Here is an 18,200-nt window from a genome sequence, read left to right as displayed (position 1 = left end):
TCCATTCAGCAAGCCTGTGTCTTTTGGCTGGAGCATTTAATCCATTCACGTTTAAGGTAATTATCGATATGTATGTTCCTATGACCATTTTCTTAATTGTTTTGGGTTTGTTTTTGTAGGTCCTTTTCTTCTCTTGTGTTTCCCACTTAGAGAAGTTCCTTTAACATTTGTTGTAGAGCTGGTTTGGTGGTGCTGAATTCTCTTAGCTTTTGCTTGTCTGTAAAGCTTTTGATTTCTCCATCAAATCTAAATGAGATCCTTGCCGGGTAGAGTAATCTTGGTTGTAGGTTCTTCCCTTTCATCACTTGAAGTATATCATGCCACTCCCTTCTGGCTTGTAGAGTTTCTGCTGACAAATCAGCTGTTAACCTTATGGGAGTTCCCTTGTATGTTATTTGTCGTTTTTCCCTTGCTGCTTTCAATAATTTTTCTTTGTCTTTAATTTTTGCCACTTTGATTACTATGTGTCTCGGCGTGCTTCTCCTTGGGTTTATCCTGTATGGGACTCTCTGCACTTCCTGGACTTGGGTGGCTATTTCCTTTCCCATGTTAGGGAAGTTTTCGACTGTAATCTCTTCAAGTATTTTCTCTGGTCCTTTCTCTCTCTCTTCTCCTTCTAGGACCCCTATAATGCGAATGTTGTTGCGTTTAATGTTGTCCCAGAGGTCTCTTAGGCTGTCTTCATTTCTTTTCATTCTTTTTTCTTTAGTCTGTTCTGCAGCAGTGAATTCCACCATTCTGTCTTCCAGGTCACTTATCCGTTCTTCTGCCTCAGTTATTCTGCTATTGATTCCTTCTAGTGTAGTTTTCATTTCAGTTATTGTATTGGTCATCTCTGTTTGTTTGTTCTTTAATTCTTCTAGGTCTTTGTTAATCATTTCTTGCATCTTCTCAATCTTTGCCTCCATTCTTATTCCAAGGTCCTGGATCATCTTCACTATCATTATTCTGAATTCTTTTTCTGGAAGGTTGCCTATCTCCACTTCATTTAGTTGTTTTTCTGGGGTTTTTTCTTGTTCCTTCATCTGGTATATAGCCCTCTGCCTTTTCATCTTGTCTATCTTTCTGTAAATGTGGTTTCTGTTCCACAGGCTGCAGGACTGTAGTTTTTCTTGCTTCTGCTGTCTGCCCTCTGGTGGTTGAGGCTATCCAAGAGGCTTGATGGGAGGCTCTGGAGGTGGGTAGAGCTGACTGTTGCTGTGGCGGTCAGAGCTCTGTAAAACTTTAATCCACTTGACTGTTGATGGGTGGGGCTGGGTTCCCTCCCTGTTGGTTGTTTTGCCTGAGGCAACCCAACACTGGAGCCTACCCGGGCTCTTTGGTGGGGCTAATGGCAGACTCTGGGAGGGCTCACGCCAAGGAGTACTTCCCAGAACCTCCGCTGCCAGTGTCCTTGTCCCCACGGTGAAACAGAGCCAGCCCCCGCCTCTGCAGGAGACCCCCCAACACCAGCAGTTATGTCTGGTTCAGTCTCCCCCAGGGTCACTGCTCCTTCCCCTGGGTCCCGATGCACACACTATTTTGTGTACGCCCTCCAAGAGTGGCGTCTCTGTTTCCCCCAGTCCTGTCGAAGTCCTGCAATCAATTCCCACTAGGCTTCAAAGTCTGATTCTCTATGAATTCCTCCTCCCGTTGCCGGACCCCCAGGTTGGGAAGCCTGACGTGGGCCTCAGAACTTTCACTCCAGTGGGTGGACTTCTGTGGTATAAGTGCTCGCCAGTCTGTGAGTCACCCACCCAGCAGTTATGGGATTTGATTTTACTCTGATTGCGCCCCTCCTACCGTCTCACTGTGGCTTCTCCTCTGTCCTTGGACGTGGGGTATCCTCCTTGGTGAAGTCCAGTGTCTTCCTGTCGATGATTGTCCAGCAGCCAGTTGTGATTCTGGTGCTCTCGCAAGAGGGAGTGAGAGCACGTCCTTCTACTCTGCCATCTTGGTTAATCCTCCTGTCTTCTTTAGCAATATCTTTTTCAAGTGGACCAATATCCTCAGGAACATACTTAGGGAAGCCCTGACTTTGTCAGCATGGGATATTTTAACGCTTCCACAGTTTTAGAGCTTTTGAAGCATATTGCCAAATTGCCCTCCAAAAGAATTTTTGTTGTTTTACAGTCCAGCTGAGGGCAGTCCAATTTTCAGGGCAAGGAAGTAGAAATGACTTCTTAACATATATTAAGGAATACATGTTTAAAAACTCAAGTAAATGATACTTTCTTTTGTTTGTTTTACTTTAAAAAAAAAAAAAAAAGCCCTAACAGTGTTGGGGGTGGGGGGGAAGTAGTAAAGAATGAGTTTGTGCTTGATGTTGAAATTAAAATACCAGCTGCACTGTCTAGAGGGAAATACATGGGTGCCAGAACACTGAATTTCACCATCACTGTTCTGAAATGTATTATTAATCCTTTGCTTTTGGTGATCTCAACCTCCAGAAGGGATGCAACACGGAACCAGGCATTTTCTCTTGTTCATCTGGCCTCTATCCTGGTGTGACAGCCAGATCAAAATTTCTGGGCAACAGTGACAAACCGATGACCAAATTTTTCTAGCCCAGGGCATATGAGCCTGGCTCTGGAGGCAGGAAGCTTACATGGCAGCTCTGATGTATAGACATAATTATCCATTCTGTTTAACAGAGGATTCTGAGTGTTTGTGCCCGTTATGGTTCTTAGCTAGAAAGCTGCAGATGGTCTTTGAAGTACTCTCCTCTCTTCACTGGAAAAGAGTTTAGGGCCAAAGGCTGAATGTTGATATCTTTTGCCTAAATTTGTCCTTGGCTTCTCCATTGTTTCGCAGATTGTTCCAGCCAAAAAAAGGTATCTCAAAAATACACTTTCAAAGTGAAAAAGTAGCATCTTTATACGGTTCTTGCATGGTGGTGGTTCTCATTGTAATTTATTTTATAAAATCACCATAACAGGCACACCACATATTTCCTACTCTTTCACACAAATTAATTTACAGAAAAGGGTGTGGAGGGGGGGGGATAGAGTCTTGAGGATATACTCGCTGTGCTCAAAACTATTACGACTTTATTTACTTAATTTTTATATAGTTTTAAAATATTTAAAATATATGTATTTGCAGTTAATTTTATTACATACTGAGTAGAGTCACAAGAATAGAAAATGTATTCAAGATGTAAGGAATAATGATTCATTACCCAGTTTAAGAAAAAGAACATAACTGTTACCCATGAAGTGCTTCGCTCAATTGCATCCCCTTACTTTGGAAATGACAACTATACTAAATTTTATTTTTTTCATTCCTTAACATACACTGTATATTCTTTTTCACATGTACTTGTACCCCTTCAAAATATAATTTATTTTGTGTGCTTTTGAAAATATCTATGGATAGGCAGCGGATACTGTAGGTATTTCCTCTTCTATAAAAGGCCTGTTTAAAGCTTATGCACACTTTAAAATAACAGCTTTATTGAGATATAATTCATAATACCATAAAATGCTCCCTTTGAAAGAGTACAATTAGTGGTTTTAAGTACATTCACAGAGTTTTACAACCCTCACCACTATCTAATTTTAGAACATTTTCATCACCCCACAAGGAACCTTTAGTACCTTTAGTAGTCACTCCCTAACCTCCCTTTCCCTTAGCCCCTGGCAGCTACTAATCTACTTTCTGTCTCTACGTATTTGCCTATTCTGGACATTTCCTAAAGGGAGCCATATAGTATGTGCAGCATGTGGTGTTTTGTGATTGTCATCTTTCACTTAGCATAATGTTTTCACGGTGCATCCATGGTATAGCATGGACCAGTACCCCATTCCGTTTTGTGGTCAAATAATATGCCATTATATGGATACACAACATTGTTTATCCATCCATCAGTTGACATTTGGGTTGTTTCCACTTTTTAGCTATGGTGAATAATTCTGCTGTGATCATTCATGTACAAGTTTTTGTGTGGACATATGTTTTCAATTCTCTTGAGACCATATCAAAAAATGGAATTGCTGGGATGTATGGTAACTGTAGATTAAACATTTTGAGGAACTGCCAAGTATTTTTTTAAAAGTGACTGTACCATTTTACATTCCCAGTAGCTATGTATGAGGATTCCGATTTCTCCACATGCTCATCAACACTTGTTATTGCTGAGTTATAAATAAATAAACAAACGAATAAACAAATATTAGCCATCCTAGTTGGTAGGAAGTGGTATATCATTATGGCTTTGATTTGTATTTCCCTAATGCCCACTGATGTTGAGCGTCTTTTCATGTGCTTATTTTGTCATTTGTATATCTTCTTTGGAGAAACATCTGTTCAAATTCTTTGCCCATTTTAATTGTGTCATTTGTATTGTCTAGTTTTAAGTGTTCTTCATGTATTTTGGATAAAAGCCCCTTATCAAATATTTATATTGCAAATATTTTCTCCCCTTCTGTGAATTGTCTTTTCACTTTCTTGATGGTGTCCTTTGAAGCACAAAAGTTTTTAATTTTAATGAAGTGCAGTTTACCTGATTTTTTACTTTTGTTGTTTGTGCTTTTGGTGTCATATCTTAGAAAGCATTTGTAATCCAAAGTCATGAAGACTTTCTCAGTGTTTATCTTCTAAAAGTTTTATAGTTTTAGGTCTATGAGTTCATTTTTGTAAATGGTATAAGGTAAAGGTTCAACTTTCTTTCTTGCCAGGTATATATTCAGGTGTCCCAGCACCATTTTGTAAAGATTATTTTCTCCCCATTGGACTATCTTGGCACCCTTGTCAAAAAATATTTGGCCATAAATTTAAGAGTTTGTTATGGACTGTCAGTTCATTTCTATCAATCTATATGTCTGTCCTTTATGCAAGTACCACACTATATTGATTGCTATAGTTTTTTAGTAAGTTTTGAAATTGGAAACTTTGTTTTTCAAGATTGTTTTGATTATTCTGGGTACCTTACATTTCCATATTAATTTTAGGATCAGCTCGTTCATTTCTACAAAAAAGCCAGAATTGCCTTGAATCTGTAGGTCACTTTAAGGACTACTGCCGTCTTAACAATATTAAGGCTTCTGATCCATAAACACAGAATAGCTTTCCATTTATTTAGGTCATCTTTAATTTCTATCAATATTTTGTAGTTTTCAGTATACACGTTTCACACTTCTTTTCTCAAATTTATTCTAAGTATTTTATTATTTTTGATGCTATTGTAAATGAAATTGTTTCCTTCATTTTATTTTTAGATTATTCATTCATGTTGTATAGAAATATAATTACTTTTTATATACTGATTTGTGTATTATAACCTTGATGGACTGGCTTCTTAATTCTAATAGTTTTTGGTGGGTTCCTTAGGATTTTAATATACTATATCATATCATCTGGAATAGAAATGGTTTTTCTTATTTCTTTCTAATCTAGAGGTTTTTAATTTATTTTCCTTGTCTAGTTGCCCTGACTAGAACCTCTAGTACAGTGTTGATCTTGGGAGGAAAGTATTCAGTCTTTCACCATTAACTATGATCTTTGCTGTGGTTTTCTCGTAGATGTTCTTTATCAAGTTGAGGACATTCTCTTCTATTCCTAGTTTTTAATCCATTATTCTATTAATATGGCATATTACATGAATTGATTTTTGTACGGTTGAATGGTCCTTGCATTCCTGGATACATCCCACTTGATTTGATTTGATTTACTGGATTTAATTTGCTAATATTTTGTTGGAAGATTTTAGTCTGTAGTTTTCTTGTGATGCCTTTGTCTGGTTTCAGTATTGGTGTAATACTGGTTTCATAGAATGAATTGGGAAATGTTTCTACCTCTTTATTTTTAGAAGAGTTCGTGAAGCATTGGCATCAGTTTTTCATTCAATGGCTGATAGAATTCACCAGTGAAGCCACATGGGCTTAGGCATTTCTTTGATTACTAATTCAGTCTCTTAACTCACTGTAGGTCTATTCAGGTTTTCTATTTCTTCTTGAGTCAACTTCAGTCATTTATGTTTTTCTAGGAATTTATCTATTTCATCTAGATTATTCCATTTGTTGGCATATAATTATTGACAGTATTCCCATATATTCCTTTTTTATTTCCGTAAGGTCAACAGTAATGTTCCTCCTTTCATTTCTAAGTTTAGTAATTTGCATCTTCTCTCTTTCTTTTCTTGACTAGTCTACCTAAAAACTTGGCAATTCTATTTATCTTTTCAAAGAACCAACTGTTGATTTTTCTCTGTTGCTTATCTATTCTCTATTCCATTTATTTCTGCCTTTTGTCTTTTGATTGGAATATTTAATTCATTTACATTAATGTAATTTCTGACAAGGTTGGAATTACATCTGCCTTTTCTCTATTTGTTTTCTATATGTCTTATGTCTTTTTTTCCATTCCTCCATTACTACCTTTTTTGTATAAAATATTTTCTAGTATACCATTTTAATTCTATTTTAATTTGTTGTTTCTTTTCTTTTGTTTTTCTTTTTTTGGTATTTTCTTAAGTGGTTGCCCTGGAGATTATAATTAACATCTTGTTTTAAAGCAATCTAGTTCATATTAATCCCAGCTTAATTTCAGTAGTATATAAAAACTCTGCTTTAGTATCGGTCTGTTCCCCCCCCCCCTTTGTGCTATTATTGTCAAACAAATTACATTGTTATGCAGTTATAAGCCCATCAACACAGTTTCATAAGTATTGTTTTATGCAGTTATCTTTTACATCAGATAGAAGAAAATAATTACATGCAAAAATATATTTATATTTTCTTCTTCTTTTTTTTTTAACCTATGTAGTTACCTCTACCATTGCTCTTTAGTTTTTCAGCTGAGTTTGACTTACTGCCTAGTGTCCTTTCATTTAAGCCTGAAGGACTCTCCTTAGTATTTCTTGTAGAGCAGGTCTGCTAGCAGTGGAATCTTTCAGATAATTCTCCTTCATTATAAAAATCTATTATATAAATATAAATCTTTCAAATAATTTCTCCTTCATTTTTCTTTAAACTTTTTATTTTATATTGGAGTATAGCCAATTAACAATGTTGTGATAGTTTCAGGTGCACGGCAAAGCGACTCAGACATACATATACATATACATATACACGTATCCATTCTCCCCCAACCTCCCCTCCCGTCCAGGCTGCCACATAACGTTGAGCAGAGTTCCCTGTGCTATACAGTAGGTCCTTGTTGGTTATCCATTTTAAATATAGAAGTGTGTATATATAGATCCCAAACTCCCTAACTATCCCTTCCCCTCACCCTTCCCCCCGGTAACCATAAGTTCCTTCTCTAGGTCCATGAGTCTGTTTCTGTTTTGTAAATAAGTTCATTTGTATCCGTTCTTTTTAGATTCCATATATAAGGGGTATCATATGACATTTCTCTTTCTCTGACTTACTTTACTCAGTATGACAATCTCTAGGTCCATCCATGTTGCTGCAAATGGCATTATTTCATTCTTTTTAATGGCTGAGTAATATTCCATTGTGTATATATACCCACATCTTCTTCATCCATTCCTCTGTTAATGGACATTTAGGTTGCTTCCATGTCTTGGCTATCGTAAACAGTGCTGCAATGAACACTGGGGTGCATGTATCCTTTTAGACCATGTTTTTCTCTGGATATATGCCCAAAAGACCCCAAATAGCCAAGGCAATCTTGAGAAAGAAAAACGGAGCTGGAGGAATCAGGCTCCCTGGCTTCACACTGTACTACAAAGCTATAGTCATCAAACCAGTATGGTACTGGCACAAACATAGAAATATAGATCAATGGAACAGGATGGAAAGCCCAGAAATAAACCCACATACCTGTGGTCAATTAATCTATGACAAAAGAGGCAAGACTACATAATGGTGGAAAGACAGTCTCTTCAACAAATGGTGCTGGGAAAACTGGACAGCTACATGTTTAAAAAAAAAATGAAATTAGATCATTCTTTAACACCATACACAAAAATAAAATGGATTAAAGACCTAAATGTGAGACAAGACACTATAAAACTTCTAGAGGAAAATATAGGCAGAACACTCTCTGACATAAATCGCAGCAATATCTTTTTTGATCTGTCTCCCAGAATAATGGAAATAAAAACAAAAATAAACAAATGGGACCTAATTAAACTAACTTCATTTTTTGAAGAATAGTTCTGCTGGATATAGAATTCTTGATTGACAGTCTTTTCCTTTAGCACTTTGGTGATATCATCCCACTCCCTTCTGGCTTTCATGGTTTCTGATTAGAAATCAACTGCTTATCTTACTGAGGAGTCTTAGTATATGTTGAGTCACTTTTCTCTTTCTGCTGTCAAAATTCTCTCTTCTTGTCTTTTGACACACTGAGTCTGATGTGCCTATGTTTGGATATCTCTAAGTTTATACTACTTGGAGGTTGTTGAGCTTCTTGGATGTACAAATTAATGTTTTCATCAAATTTGGGAAGTTTTTCAGCCATTATTTCTTAACATATTCTTTCCGCCCCTTTCTTTCCCTCCTTCCTTCTGGCACTCCTATTATGTGTATTGTTGGTGGTGTCCCACCCATCTCTTGAGGCTGTGTTCATTTTTTGTCATTCCTTTTTCTTTGTGTTTCTCAGACTGGATCATCTCAATAGACCTAGTTTTAAGTTAGCTGACTTTCTCTTCAGCCAGTTCATATCTGCAGAGGAACCTCTCTAGTGAATTTTTCATTTTAGTCATTATGTTTGTATCTCTAAAATTTCGAGTTGGTCTTTTAAATAATTTTTTTTATAGGGATTATTTATTGCATTTTATTTTCTTATTTACTTTTTTTTAAAATTTTATTTATTTATTTATTTATTTTTGGCTGTGTTGGGTCTTCGTTTCTGTACGAGGGCCCCCTCCAGCTGTGGCAAGCGGGGGCCACTCTTCATCGCGGTGCGCGGGCCTCTCACTATCGTGACCTCTCCTGTTGCGGAGCACAGGCTCCAGACGCGCAGGCTCAGCAGCTGTGGCTCAAGGGCCCAGCTGCTCCGCGGCACGCCGGATCCTCCCAGACTAGGGCTCGAACCCGTGTCCCCTGCACTAGCAGGCAGACTCTCAACCACTGCGCCACCAGGGAAGCCCAATAATTTTTATCTATTGATATTCTCTGTACAACGAGATGTTCACATACTTTAATTCTTTAAACATGGGTTCTATTAGTTCTTTAACATATGTATAATTGCTTATTTATGTCTTTGTCTGGTAATTCCAATGTCTGGACATCCTCAGGGAGTTTCTATTGACTTCTTTTTTACCCTGTGTTATGGCCAGACTTTTCTGTTTCTTTGTGTATCTTGTAATTTTCTGTTGAAAACTGGGCATTTAAAATATTGTGGCAGATCTGGAAACCAGATTTTTCCCCTCCTCAGGGTTTGTTGTTGCTTCTGTTGTCATTGCTGCGCTGCTATTTATTTAGTTATTTTCCTGAGCAAATTCTGTAAAGTCTGTATTCTTTATCATGCATGGCCATGAGATCTGTGTACAAAAGCTTAGTTGTCAGCTAATGATTGGACAGTGATTTCTTTAAATACTTGGAACCAATCATTTTTTTGAGCCTTTGCCGAGTGGCTCTGTGTTAGTGTGTTGGGGAATGCCTTCAGCACGCCAGCAGGCAGTTTGCAGCTCTTCCTTAGCCTTTACTTCTTGCTTATGCAGAACCTCAAGGTCAGCCAGAGTTGAGAGATTAACGTTTTCTCAGGTCTTTGCTGGTCATATGCCCTGTCCACAATTCTAGGAATTTGTTGGAACTTTTTAACCCTACCCCCACCCCCAGAACATCTCATTACCCAATTTTTCCTTCTAAGTTTTCTAATCAGCATCTTGTTAGTCTCTATTGGTGTCACTGCCTCAGGCAATTGTAATGTTAAATAATTCCTGCTAATTACTTTCAACAGACACTCTGGGGGTAGGACTATTCACACAGCATGAGCTTGAGATAGATCAAATAGTAACAACTCTCTGGGGATGGGTTTTTTGGTAACTTCAAACCACTTCTGCCCCTTCAGTGGCTGCTAGGCTACCTTGGTTGTGAGACTGTTGGTTTTAAAGGCCACCATGAAGCTGAGGTTATGGGGATGGCAATAAGTCAACTTAAAATGCCCCAAATTTTGTGGAAAAGATTCAGCTATTTTTCCTCAAATAAGCACCCCTCAGACTGCTGGAAGCCTTTGTTTAATTTCCACAATTCTGCAGAGGTTAATTTTGACAGATTTTGCCAATGTCTTTGCTTTATAGAGGAGCAAGTTTTCCAAGATCTTTACTCAGATATTCTAGAAGTGTTTCTCATGCCCAGTTATTTTTTACTGAGTTATTTGCAGGGCCAACTAATTCTGCAACTCCAGTCCCATTCATGTAAGAGTCCGTCTGCATGGCTTCTCCTATAGCGAGCAGTGTGTAACCTGTTGTTAGTTTGTTGGTTTTTTCTTATTAATTTGTAGTAGTTTTAAAAATACTCTTGTGAGTAGTCCTTTGTCATTTTTATGTGTTGCAGAACTTCTACCAGTCTGTGACTATTTTTTTTTCCTCTCTTTATGGTGTTTTAATGAAGTTCTTACTTTTAAAAGATTTTGAATGTATTAATATTTTCCTTTATGATTTATGCTTTTTTGTTTTTCATTAGTAGAATTTTTCCTTACCCCAAGGTTATCTAGGTAGTCTTTTTAATTTAATTTTCATTTTTTTTAATAAGTTGGTACTATTACATTTTTATTTTCCACCTGGAATTGATTTGTATATGATAGGATTTGTGGTTCAATTTCACCTTTTTCTGTGATATTCCATTGCAGCAGCCCTATTTATTCAAACATCAGTTCTTACCTTACTAATTTGCTGGGCCTACCCTGCGTGTTATACATCAGTTTTGGTGTATTCAGCGGTCTCTTTCTGAACTCTTTATTTTGTTCTCTTGCTCAGTTTTTCTTAACCTATCCCAGTAGCACCTTGTTCTTTAGGAGATGTTTTGAGTGTTCTAAGGCTTTGCTCTTCTATTGAATTTACAGCTCATATAAGGGAGAAATAACATCTTCAAGTATTGATTCTTCCAAATTATGAACATGATAATGTACCCAATTTATATAGGTTCTTTACTCTTCCAGAACAGTTTTATCATTTTCTCCATATAAATTTCATACATTTTGAATTAGATTTTTATATCTAGGCTCTTCATATTTTTTAAGCTATTGAAAAATGGTGTTTTAAAAACTGTTGCAGGTCTTTAGAGACACAATTTCTTTTTGTGACCCTATATATATTATGTATACTGATTTTGTGTCCAGCAAACTTACTAAATTCATTTATTCTCACAATTTATCTGCAAGTCTTATTGAGTTGTCTATGTAAACAATTATGTAATCTGTTAGTGATAGGAGTTTTCTTTCCTTGCCATTCCTCCTATCTTTGTTTTTGTTTTTTTTTACTTACTGTGCTGGCAAGGACCTCCACTGAAAAGAAGAGATGATAGCGGGACCCATCATCTTGTTTCTGATGTAAAGGAAATACTTTCACCATTTTACTATTAAGTAGAATGTTTTTTATAGGTTTTATGTAGCAAGATTTTATCAGGTTAATGAAGTTCATTTCCATTCCTAGTTTTATAAGAATTTAGTTTAGTTTTCTTATCATGAATGGATGTTGGATTTTATCATGCTGGTAGAAAGAAAGTCTTGTTCATTAATTTTTTTTTAAATTAAATTTTATTTTTCTCTTTTCTTTAGCAAAGAAGTTTGTGATCCTGATATTGGCGGCAAGATCATAATGTGTCCTCAATGTGATAAGCTTTGTCCATTCTGGAAACTCAATATTACTTGCGAGTCCTCAAAGGTATTTTTTTCCCCAAACATTTACAAGTAATGAAAGATTTTTTTTCTTCTAAAAATTTTAGTACAACATAGCGATTATAATTTTTTCCTCTGAGGAATTTAGAAAGGTAATTGTCAACTAAATCTTCATTTTGAAAGATAGATATAAAATGCATGTATTTATTCCTTGTTTACAAATAATAAATTGAAATTAAAAGCCTTATCTAAAATCTCCTGAAGGGTCAGTGAGGAACTGTGGAATTGAAACTAATTTAAGTATTTGAGGTAATCAAAGCAGAAATCTCAAACCTGGCTTATCTCATAAATACTATTTAATAGGTTTACTATTATAAGTATTTTCCTTAATTCAAGTGAATGGAAACCTGAAATCTGTACTTGTGTTTTCCCACTTCGGAAGTGTGCTGAAACTCTGCTTGGAATTTTAAAGAACTTGCTGGTCAGATTTAGACTGTATTTATAAAAATGCATAAGAAAGGTTTTGTCTGCAAATGGTAACAGCTATTCACTTCGTCTCAAAACATTCCCACAAAACACATCTGGTTCCCCTTATACATGCAGGTGATCTTGAGCTATATGACTTCTTAAAATCCAGGAGGTTTAGGAAAAGCGCTGAGACTGGAGAGCGCTTACTGAAAGGCATGCCAGAAACGCCAGACAGGAAGAAAGATGGTCGGCTTGCTTCAGAGAGTTTTCCTGACAACTTTGATGTTTGTAGTAGTCTCCGTTGTCTTGATCTTTCCTCTGTCCCCTAGTTCTGCCATGAAAGTTTAGGAATCTTTATATGACCTCAGAATATTCTGATCTACTCCGTGTAAGTCTTATTTTAACTGAATATACTGCTAAGATAGTGATGCCACTTTATAGTTTATACTTTGCAAAGTTCTTGTAACTATATCATTACTTGACACACAAAACAGCACTCTGAGACAGGCAGAACAGGTGTTACCTCCATTTTACAGATTTAAACACTGAGGATCTGAGAGATTAAATGATTTGCTCAAGATCACCCGCCTACTAACTGACAAAGCCAGAAAATGATAGCAAATCTGCCTTCCTTGCTATTACCGTGTTCTTCAGTGGCTGACTGTAGTACCAGGTACTTCACTCTCAAACTGAACTCTATGCTTGGAAAATTATTCCACCCCTTAATTAAGGTGATTGCAGGGTATTGTCAACACATGGATTTCTACACTTAATTTATGAATTAAAATACATTTCATTGCCCACCCCCCCCCCCCGCAACCAACACAAGTTCTAGACTATAAATATCTATCATAGATCACTCAAAGTAAAAGACTTGGAGCTAGTAAGAGAGAAGGTGCCTTCCAGTGATGTTGACTCATAAAGGTCACTAGTTAGTGTGTATCGCCAGGCACTAGATTTAAGGCAAGTGCCAACGATAATACCAGAGGCAAACTGTACTCCACAAAGTACAAATGGAAATTCCATTTTCCTTAAGAAATTATTTTTCACACACCCAACCCCCATCTCTTTTCTCATATCTTCTGCTCCACCTAGCCATCCTTAAGCACATGACTTTCAAATATGTCCCTGTGTACATTTTTTTTTCATTGTTTTGGAAAAAAATGAATCATTCTCTTCCAGTTTCCCAAAAAAATCCCTTGAGTCTTGTCAGAGTGATTCACAAAGGGAGGGAAGCATATAAAAGAATATGAGTAAAAGAATGAAATGAAAAAATAAGGTAAAAAAGGAGAAAAAGAGAAGCACCTTTTCATGCTTTTCTGCTTATTGGTTAATTCAATCATTTCTTCAATTATACATTTTTATATTCATTTCTTTCCTATTGGAAAGAGATGGAGTATTCACTAATTGACATGTATGCCAGAATTGTTAACAAATTAGAAATAGAAATAGAAAATCAGGATCAAGGAAATGAAGAAACAATTATGGAAGTAATCAGGATTAATACTGTTTTTGTGACTGAGCATTAAATAAAGTTCTTAGCTTTTTAGCTGGCAAGATAAAGAGGTTAAGGTATAATATTTAGTTCTTTGAAATACACTGTTATAAAATTTTGATTTTGTTCCTTTGCAGGAAGAAAGCATAGCAAATGGTCACTTTTCTAGTTTCTAACTGGTTCCTCTGCTTAAAATCATCTTGCCTGCGTATACAGCTCTCTCTTCTTTCCTGCTGCACCTGACTAAAGCAGTATGCTGACTTGGGGCCGCTGTTAACACAGCCAGCTTTCCCTCTCTGTGCCATCCCGCCAAGCAAGCTAAGCTAAGCTTCTTACCAAGAAAGCTCTTTGCTTATCTTCTTCCCTACTTCCTGCTTCCATGTTGCTCCTGGGGCATGGAGAGCAGAGAGGCCAGCCAGCCATCTTCTTCTTTCTCTCAGTTCCTTGATCCTTACGCAAGTGGCAAAAATGGTGACTTCCTCCAAGCCACCTAACTCCCTCTCATAGGAGTGCAAGGCACATCTCTCGTCTTGAGCTAGGCAGCTGGGGTGAGCTTGGCATTAGCAGTAAACTTGCCTTCCCTTGCTGCTCCTTTTTTTTTTTCCCCCCTCTAACATTGACAGATGTGCTTCCAGTGGCTTTTTCTCAGCATAATAGGATTTTCTCTTTCTGGAGTAAGGGTGGAGGTGTCAGGGCAGATAGGGAGATATCAAATAGAGAGAGGTTTGCGTTGATTCCTAGAAGAGGAGTAACATTGGATAGAATCTTCAAGAATAACATTATAACACGCAGAAATGTTTCTCTTAGGACTTTTCCTGCAATAATTTTCAATAAGGGATACGGTATGACATTAAAAGACAGCTTGGAAAAGATGGTTCCATAAGAGTCAAAGCTAAAAGACTTGAAATCATGTTCCATAGAATCCCAGGAGTAGAGGAATAAATAGGTGGGGAGCATTGTTCCCCAGAATGATCACTCATTTATTAATTTTGTCTTCCTTGAGCTGGATTTTTGAGAGGAGTAATTGAATGACAGACAGTTCGGGTCTATGCTTTCTGCTCAGGGTATATATGGATGATTGAGGGCATCTATATGCTTTGGAAAAAGGATGTATAAGAAGATGGGTGGGTGGATATTATTTTACAAAAATAACATAACGTTTTTATGTAGATGAAAATTTACTCATTTTATATCAGTATAAAGGGCAACACAGGAAGAACCTTTAAAAAAGTTGAGTTTTTCTGAGAAGCATATTTGAATTTTCTTTTGCACTGGAAAGTTTGCTATTTATTTATTTTTAGCCTATAGCTTCCTTTTCTACCATGTCTTCTTTACTTTTCATTAAGATCTATCATGAAGTTGATATTATGTTTGCCACTTTTTCCACTAACTTAACAGAGCTTTTTAGGAGATATAAAAATGCTCACTAATGAAAAATCGGTAACTAATTGGAAGATCTTCCAGGAATTCATAGAGGGAGATAGACTATTTTTATACTAGCAAAAAGGGGAAACTTAGCAGAACTAGTAAATAGAGTATGTCATGTATTCCTTCATGATCATTGTACCCTTTGTAACGTCAGCAAAAGCATATGTGCCTCCTTATCCTAAAGGAAGCTTTCATCGGCGATGGTAGAAAAGTCATCATTGGATTTGAGGAAACAGAGCTGTCTCCTGGGGGGAGAGCCATCTCAAAGTAAACCCCAGCTTTGTGCTTCTCTTAACAAGAAATGCAGGAATTCAGGAACTTGCCCTCTGACGAGGGTTGGATAATCAGATGCAAATCATAAATCTAAAAGTTGTTTGGAGTTCATTGTACTCTTAGGGCCATTCTATTGCCTCAAATTCACTATCATGGTCCATAAAAAGAGGCTGTTATTCAAAAGTATGTTAGAAGCTTTCAACAGCGTGGGATCTTAGCAGCTGAGCCTATTTCTTTATCATGATATGGAAAGATTCCATTGGAAAATGTACTCTGGTAAATACCAGCAGAGGCTGCTTGCTTTCAAGAGAATGAGGAATCTCATGTGTAAGTATGTAGTAGTTACAGTGATTGTCAAACTAAGTAACAGCTTTAAAAGAAATTCCCAAACTGTAGCATATACAAAGCAGTTCATATTTGCTGAATCCTAGTAAGTGAAGAACATGATTCATGTATATGTTATTATTGTATTTTCCAGAAATTGTGCCTCTTTGACAGTTTTGGAACCCTAGTCTTTGCAGTATTTATGGGGGTATGGGGTAAGTTATGTTCATTTTTTTTCAGTTTCCTTTTGCCTCATAACTAAAAACAAACAAACAAACAAAACCCTTAAGATCATACAAGTACCGAACTAAATAGCATTATATGGTTTTATATAGGCGATTAAGGTAACCCACTTTCAGTCCCTTGGATTGCCGAAACTTCATCTCCCCCCAAACTCCATTTATAATTCTTAAGGCCATTGTATCAATTACTGCATTAAAAACTACCTCAAAATGTAGTGGCTTAAAACACAGGTTTATTGTTTCTCATGATTCTCTGCATCAGCTGGGAGGTTCTCCAGGCATAGTTCGCCAGGAGGGGTTGGTCTGTGGGGCTCAGCTGGGCCACCTCCTCTGGGTCTACATGGTGTCTCATCCTCCAGTGGGCTGGCCCAGGATTCTTCACATGGAAGTTTAGGGTTCCAAAGAGAAGCAAGACAGGAGAAGCGCACTCCAGGCATTTTTTAAGCCTGTGTTTGCATCAAGTTTGCAAATGTTCCATCAACCAAAGCAAGTCATGGTCAACCCAACAACAATGTGAGAAGGTGGGAGGACTGCTCAAGGGCTGGATACACAGGGGCATGATTCACTGGGAGCCATTATTGTAATAACCCTCATAGCTGTGATCCAACCTGACTTTCAAGGGTTTGGGGTTCGGGAAAAGCAGCAACACAAGAATTACAGGTAAGCTTTCTTCTTTATACACTTCTGTATGAATGAGTAGTTAATAAGTATGTGCTGCTACACTTATAATAGTAACATTCTGTTTAATAAATAGAACAAATATGATCCTAAAGAATATAATTTGTATATAGAAGCCTTAATACTATATATTATTTATTTTGAATAGATTAATTACATTAATTACATTAATGAGGCAATTATCATTTTATTTAAATACAGACTTTTACATGTTTAATTGATGTAACTGTTCTACCATAGAAGAAAAAATGTCCACTTTCAAAGATAAATGCATTTCCAATTTTATTGTGTAAGTCAAGGGGAAAATAGTGTTCAGGGTGTAGATAGTTGGGGGAAGAAACAGAACCAAGTCTTTTATTTTGGAGAAGACAACACATCAACACATGCAACTCACGTACAGATACAGCTGTTCACAGGTGTCCTCAGTGGTATTTCTCTTTTGCAGTGGTTGTGCCTATGAAGGGTCCCCAAATGAATCACAGAACAGACAGGCCAATTATTTTGGACACTTTTAAGAGATATTAGTTGCCACTCCTGCATAAACTCTAAGAAGGCCAAACTTACCTAATAAGTCACACTTTATTCAGACATTTAGCATGTTTTGGCTGGAGACCAAACACTAGCTAATATTTGACACGTGGGAGACTAAAGATCAAGTTCATATATTAAGATTCTCTGTACTCCTCCACTGTAAAATAATCTTTTTTTTTTTATCCCCGGTAAGAGGGTGGTGCCGAACACTTGGGTGGGGTCACTTTTATTTATTTATTTATGGCTGTGTTGGGTCTTCGTTTCTGTGCGAGGGCTTTCTCTAGTTGCGGCAAGTGGGGGCCACTCTTCATCGCGGTGCGCGGGCCTCTCACTATCGCGGCCTCTCTTGTTGCGGAGCACAGGCTCCAGACGCGCAGGCTCAGTAATTGTGGCTCACGGGCCTAGTTGCTCCGCGGCATGTGGGATCCTCCCAGACCAGGGCTCGAACCCGTGTCCCCTGCATTGGCAGGCAGATTCTCAACCACTGCGCCACCAGGGAAGCCCAGGGTCACTTATAACTGTTGCCTAAACCTCAGTCTCAGCACTGATTCATAATTTATAAAATTCTAACACATCTGTTGAACTCCATATACTAATGGATGCTGATAGCCCTAATTAAAAGAGACTTTTAAAATAAAGCAAAAAATACTAACTTTGACACTGGAAAGAAAAACTTCAAGGTTTTTCTAGCCCACCCTGCTTTCTGTGATCATTAACTACACCATGTTTATAGAACTGACAGGCATATTGAGCTGCTGCTTTTATTTCATCAGATTGTAGAATGCAGAAAACATTTCGGCCCTGCTCATAACACCATATATGTATCTTTAAGGATATGTATGTATGATGAAGTCTTTATTTTAAATGCCTGATATTGCTTTTCTTGTTACCTCTGCCTTATAAGAACTACTGCTGTGAACCTCATTACAGAAAGCCTGCAATTGCAGAACTGAAGTTTTTCATATCACCATCATCATATTCCTGTAGCATCTCCTTTGTGCCCAGATGTATGTGGCAGAGTATTTTTCTGCTCC

General features: G+C 37.3%; 1 protein-coding gene across 3 annotated transcripts in view; it reads left to right on the top strand.

Moving 5' to 3' along the window:
- The window catches only part of ANO6 (anoctamin 6), a 224,993-nt gene that overhangs the window by 150,786 nt on the left and 56,007 nt on the right, over positions 1 to 18,200 (top strand). For all 3 annotated transcript variants that reach the window (XM_061206584.1, XM_061206583.1, XM_061206585.1), the window contains 2 exons: positions 11,668 to 11,773; positions 15,870 to 15,930. In XM_061206584.1, coding sequence (XP_061062567.1) covers positions 11,668 to 11,773; positions 15,870 to 15,930 — 167 coding nt within the window. The remainder of the gene's footprint in view (positions 1 to 11,667; positions 11,774 to 15,869; positions 15,931 to 18,200) is intronic.

This window comes from Eubalaena glacialis, chromosome 11 (assembly GCF_028564815.1).
Source record: "Eubalaena glacialis isolate mEubGla1 chromosome 11, mEubGla1.1.hap2.+ XY, whole genome shotgun sequence".
NCBI lineage: Eukaryota > Metazoa > Chordata > Mammalia > Artiodactyla > Balaenidae > Eubalaena > Eubalaena glacialis.
Note: the sequence above shows the minus strand (reverse complement) of the source record. Positions and strands in the feature narration are given on the sequence as shown.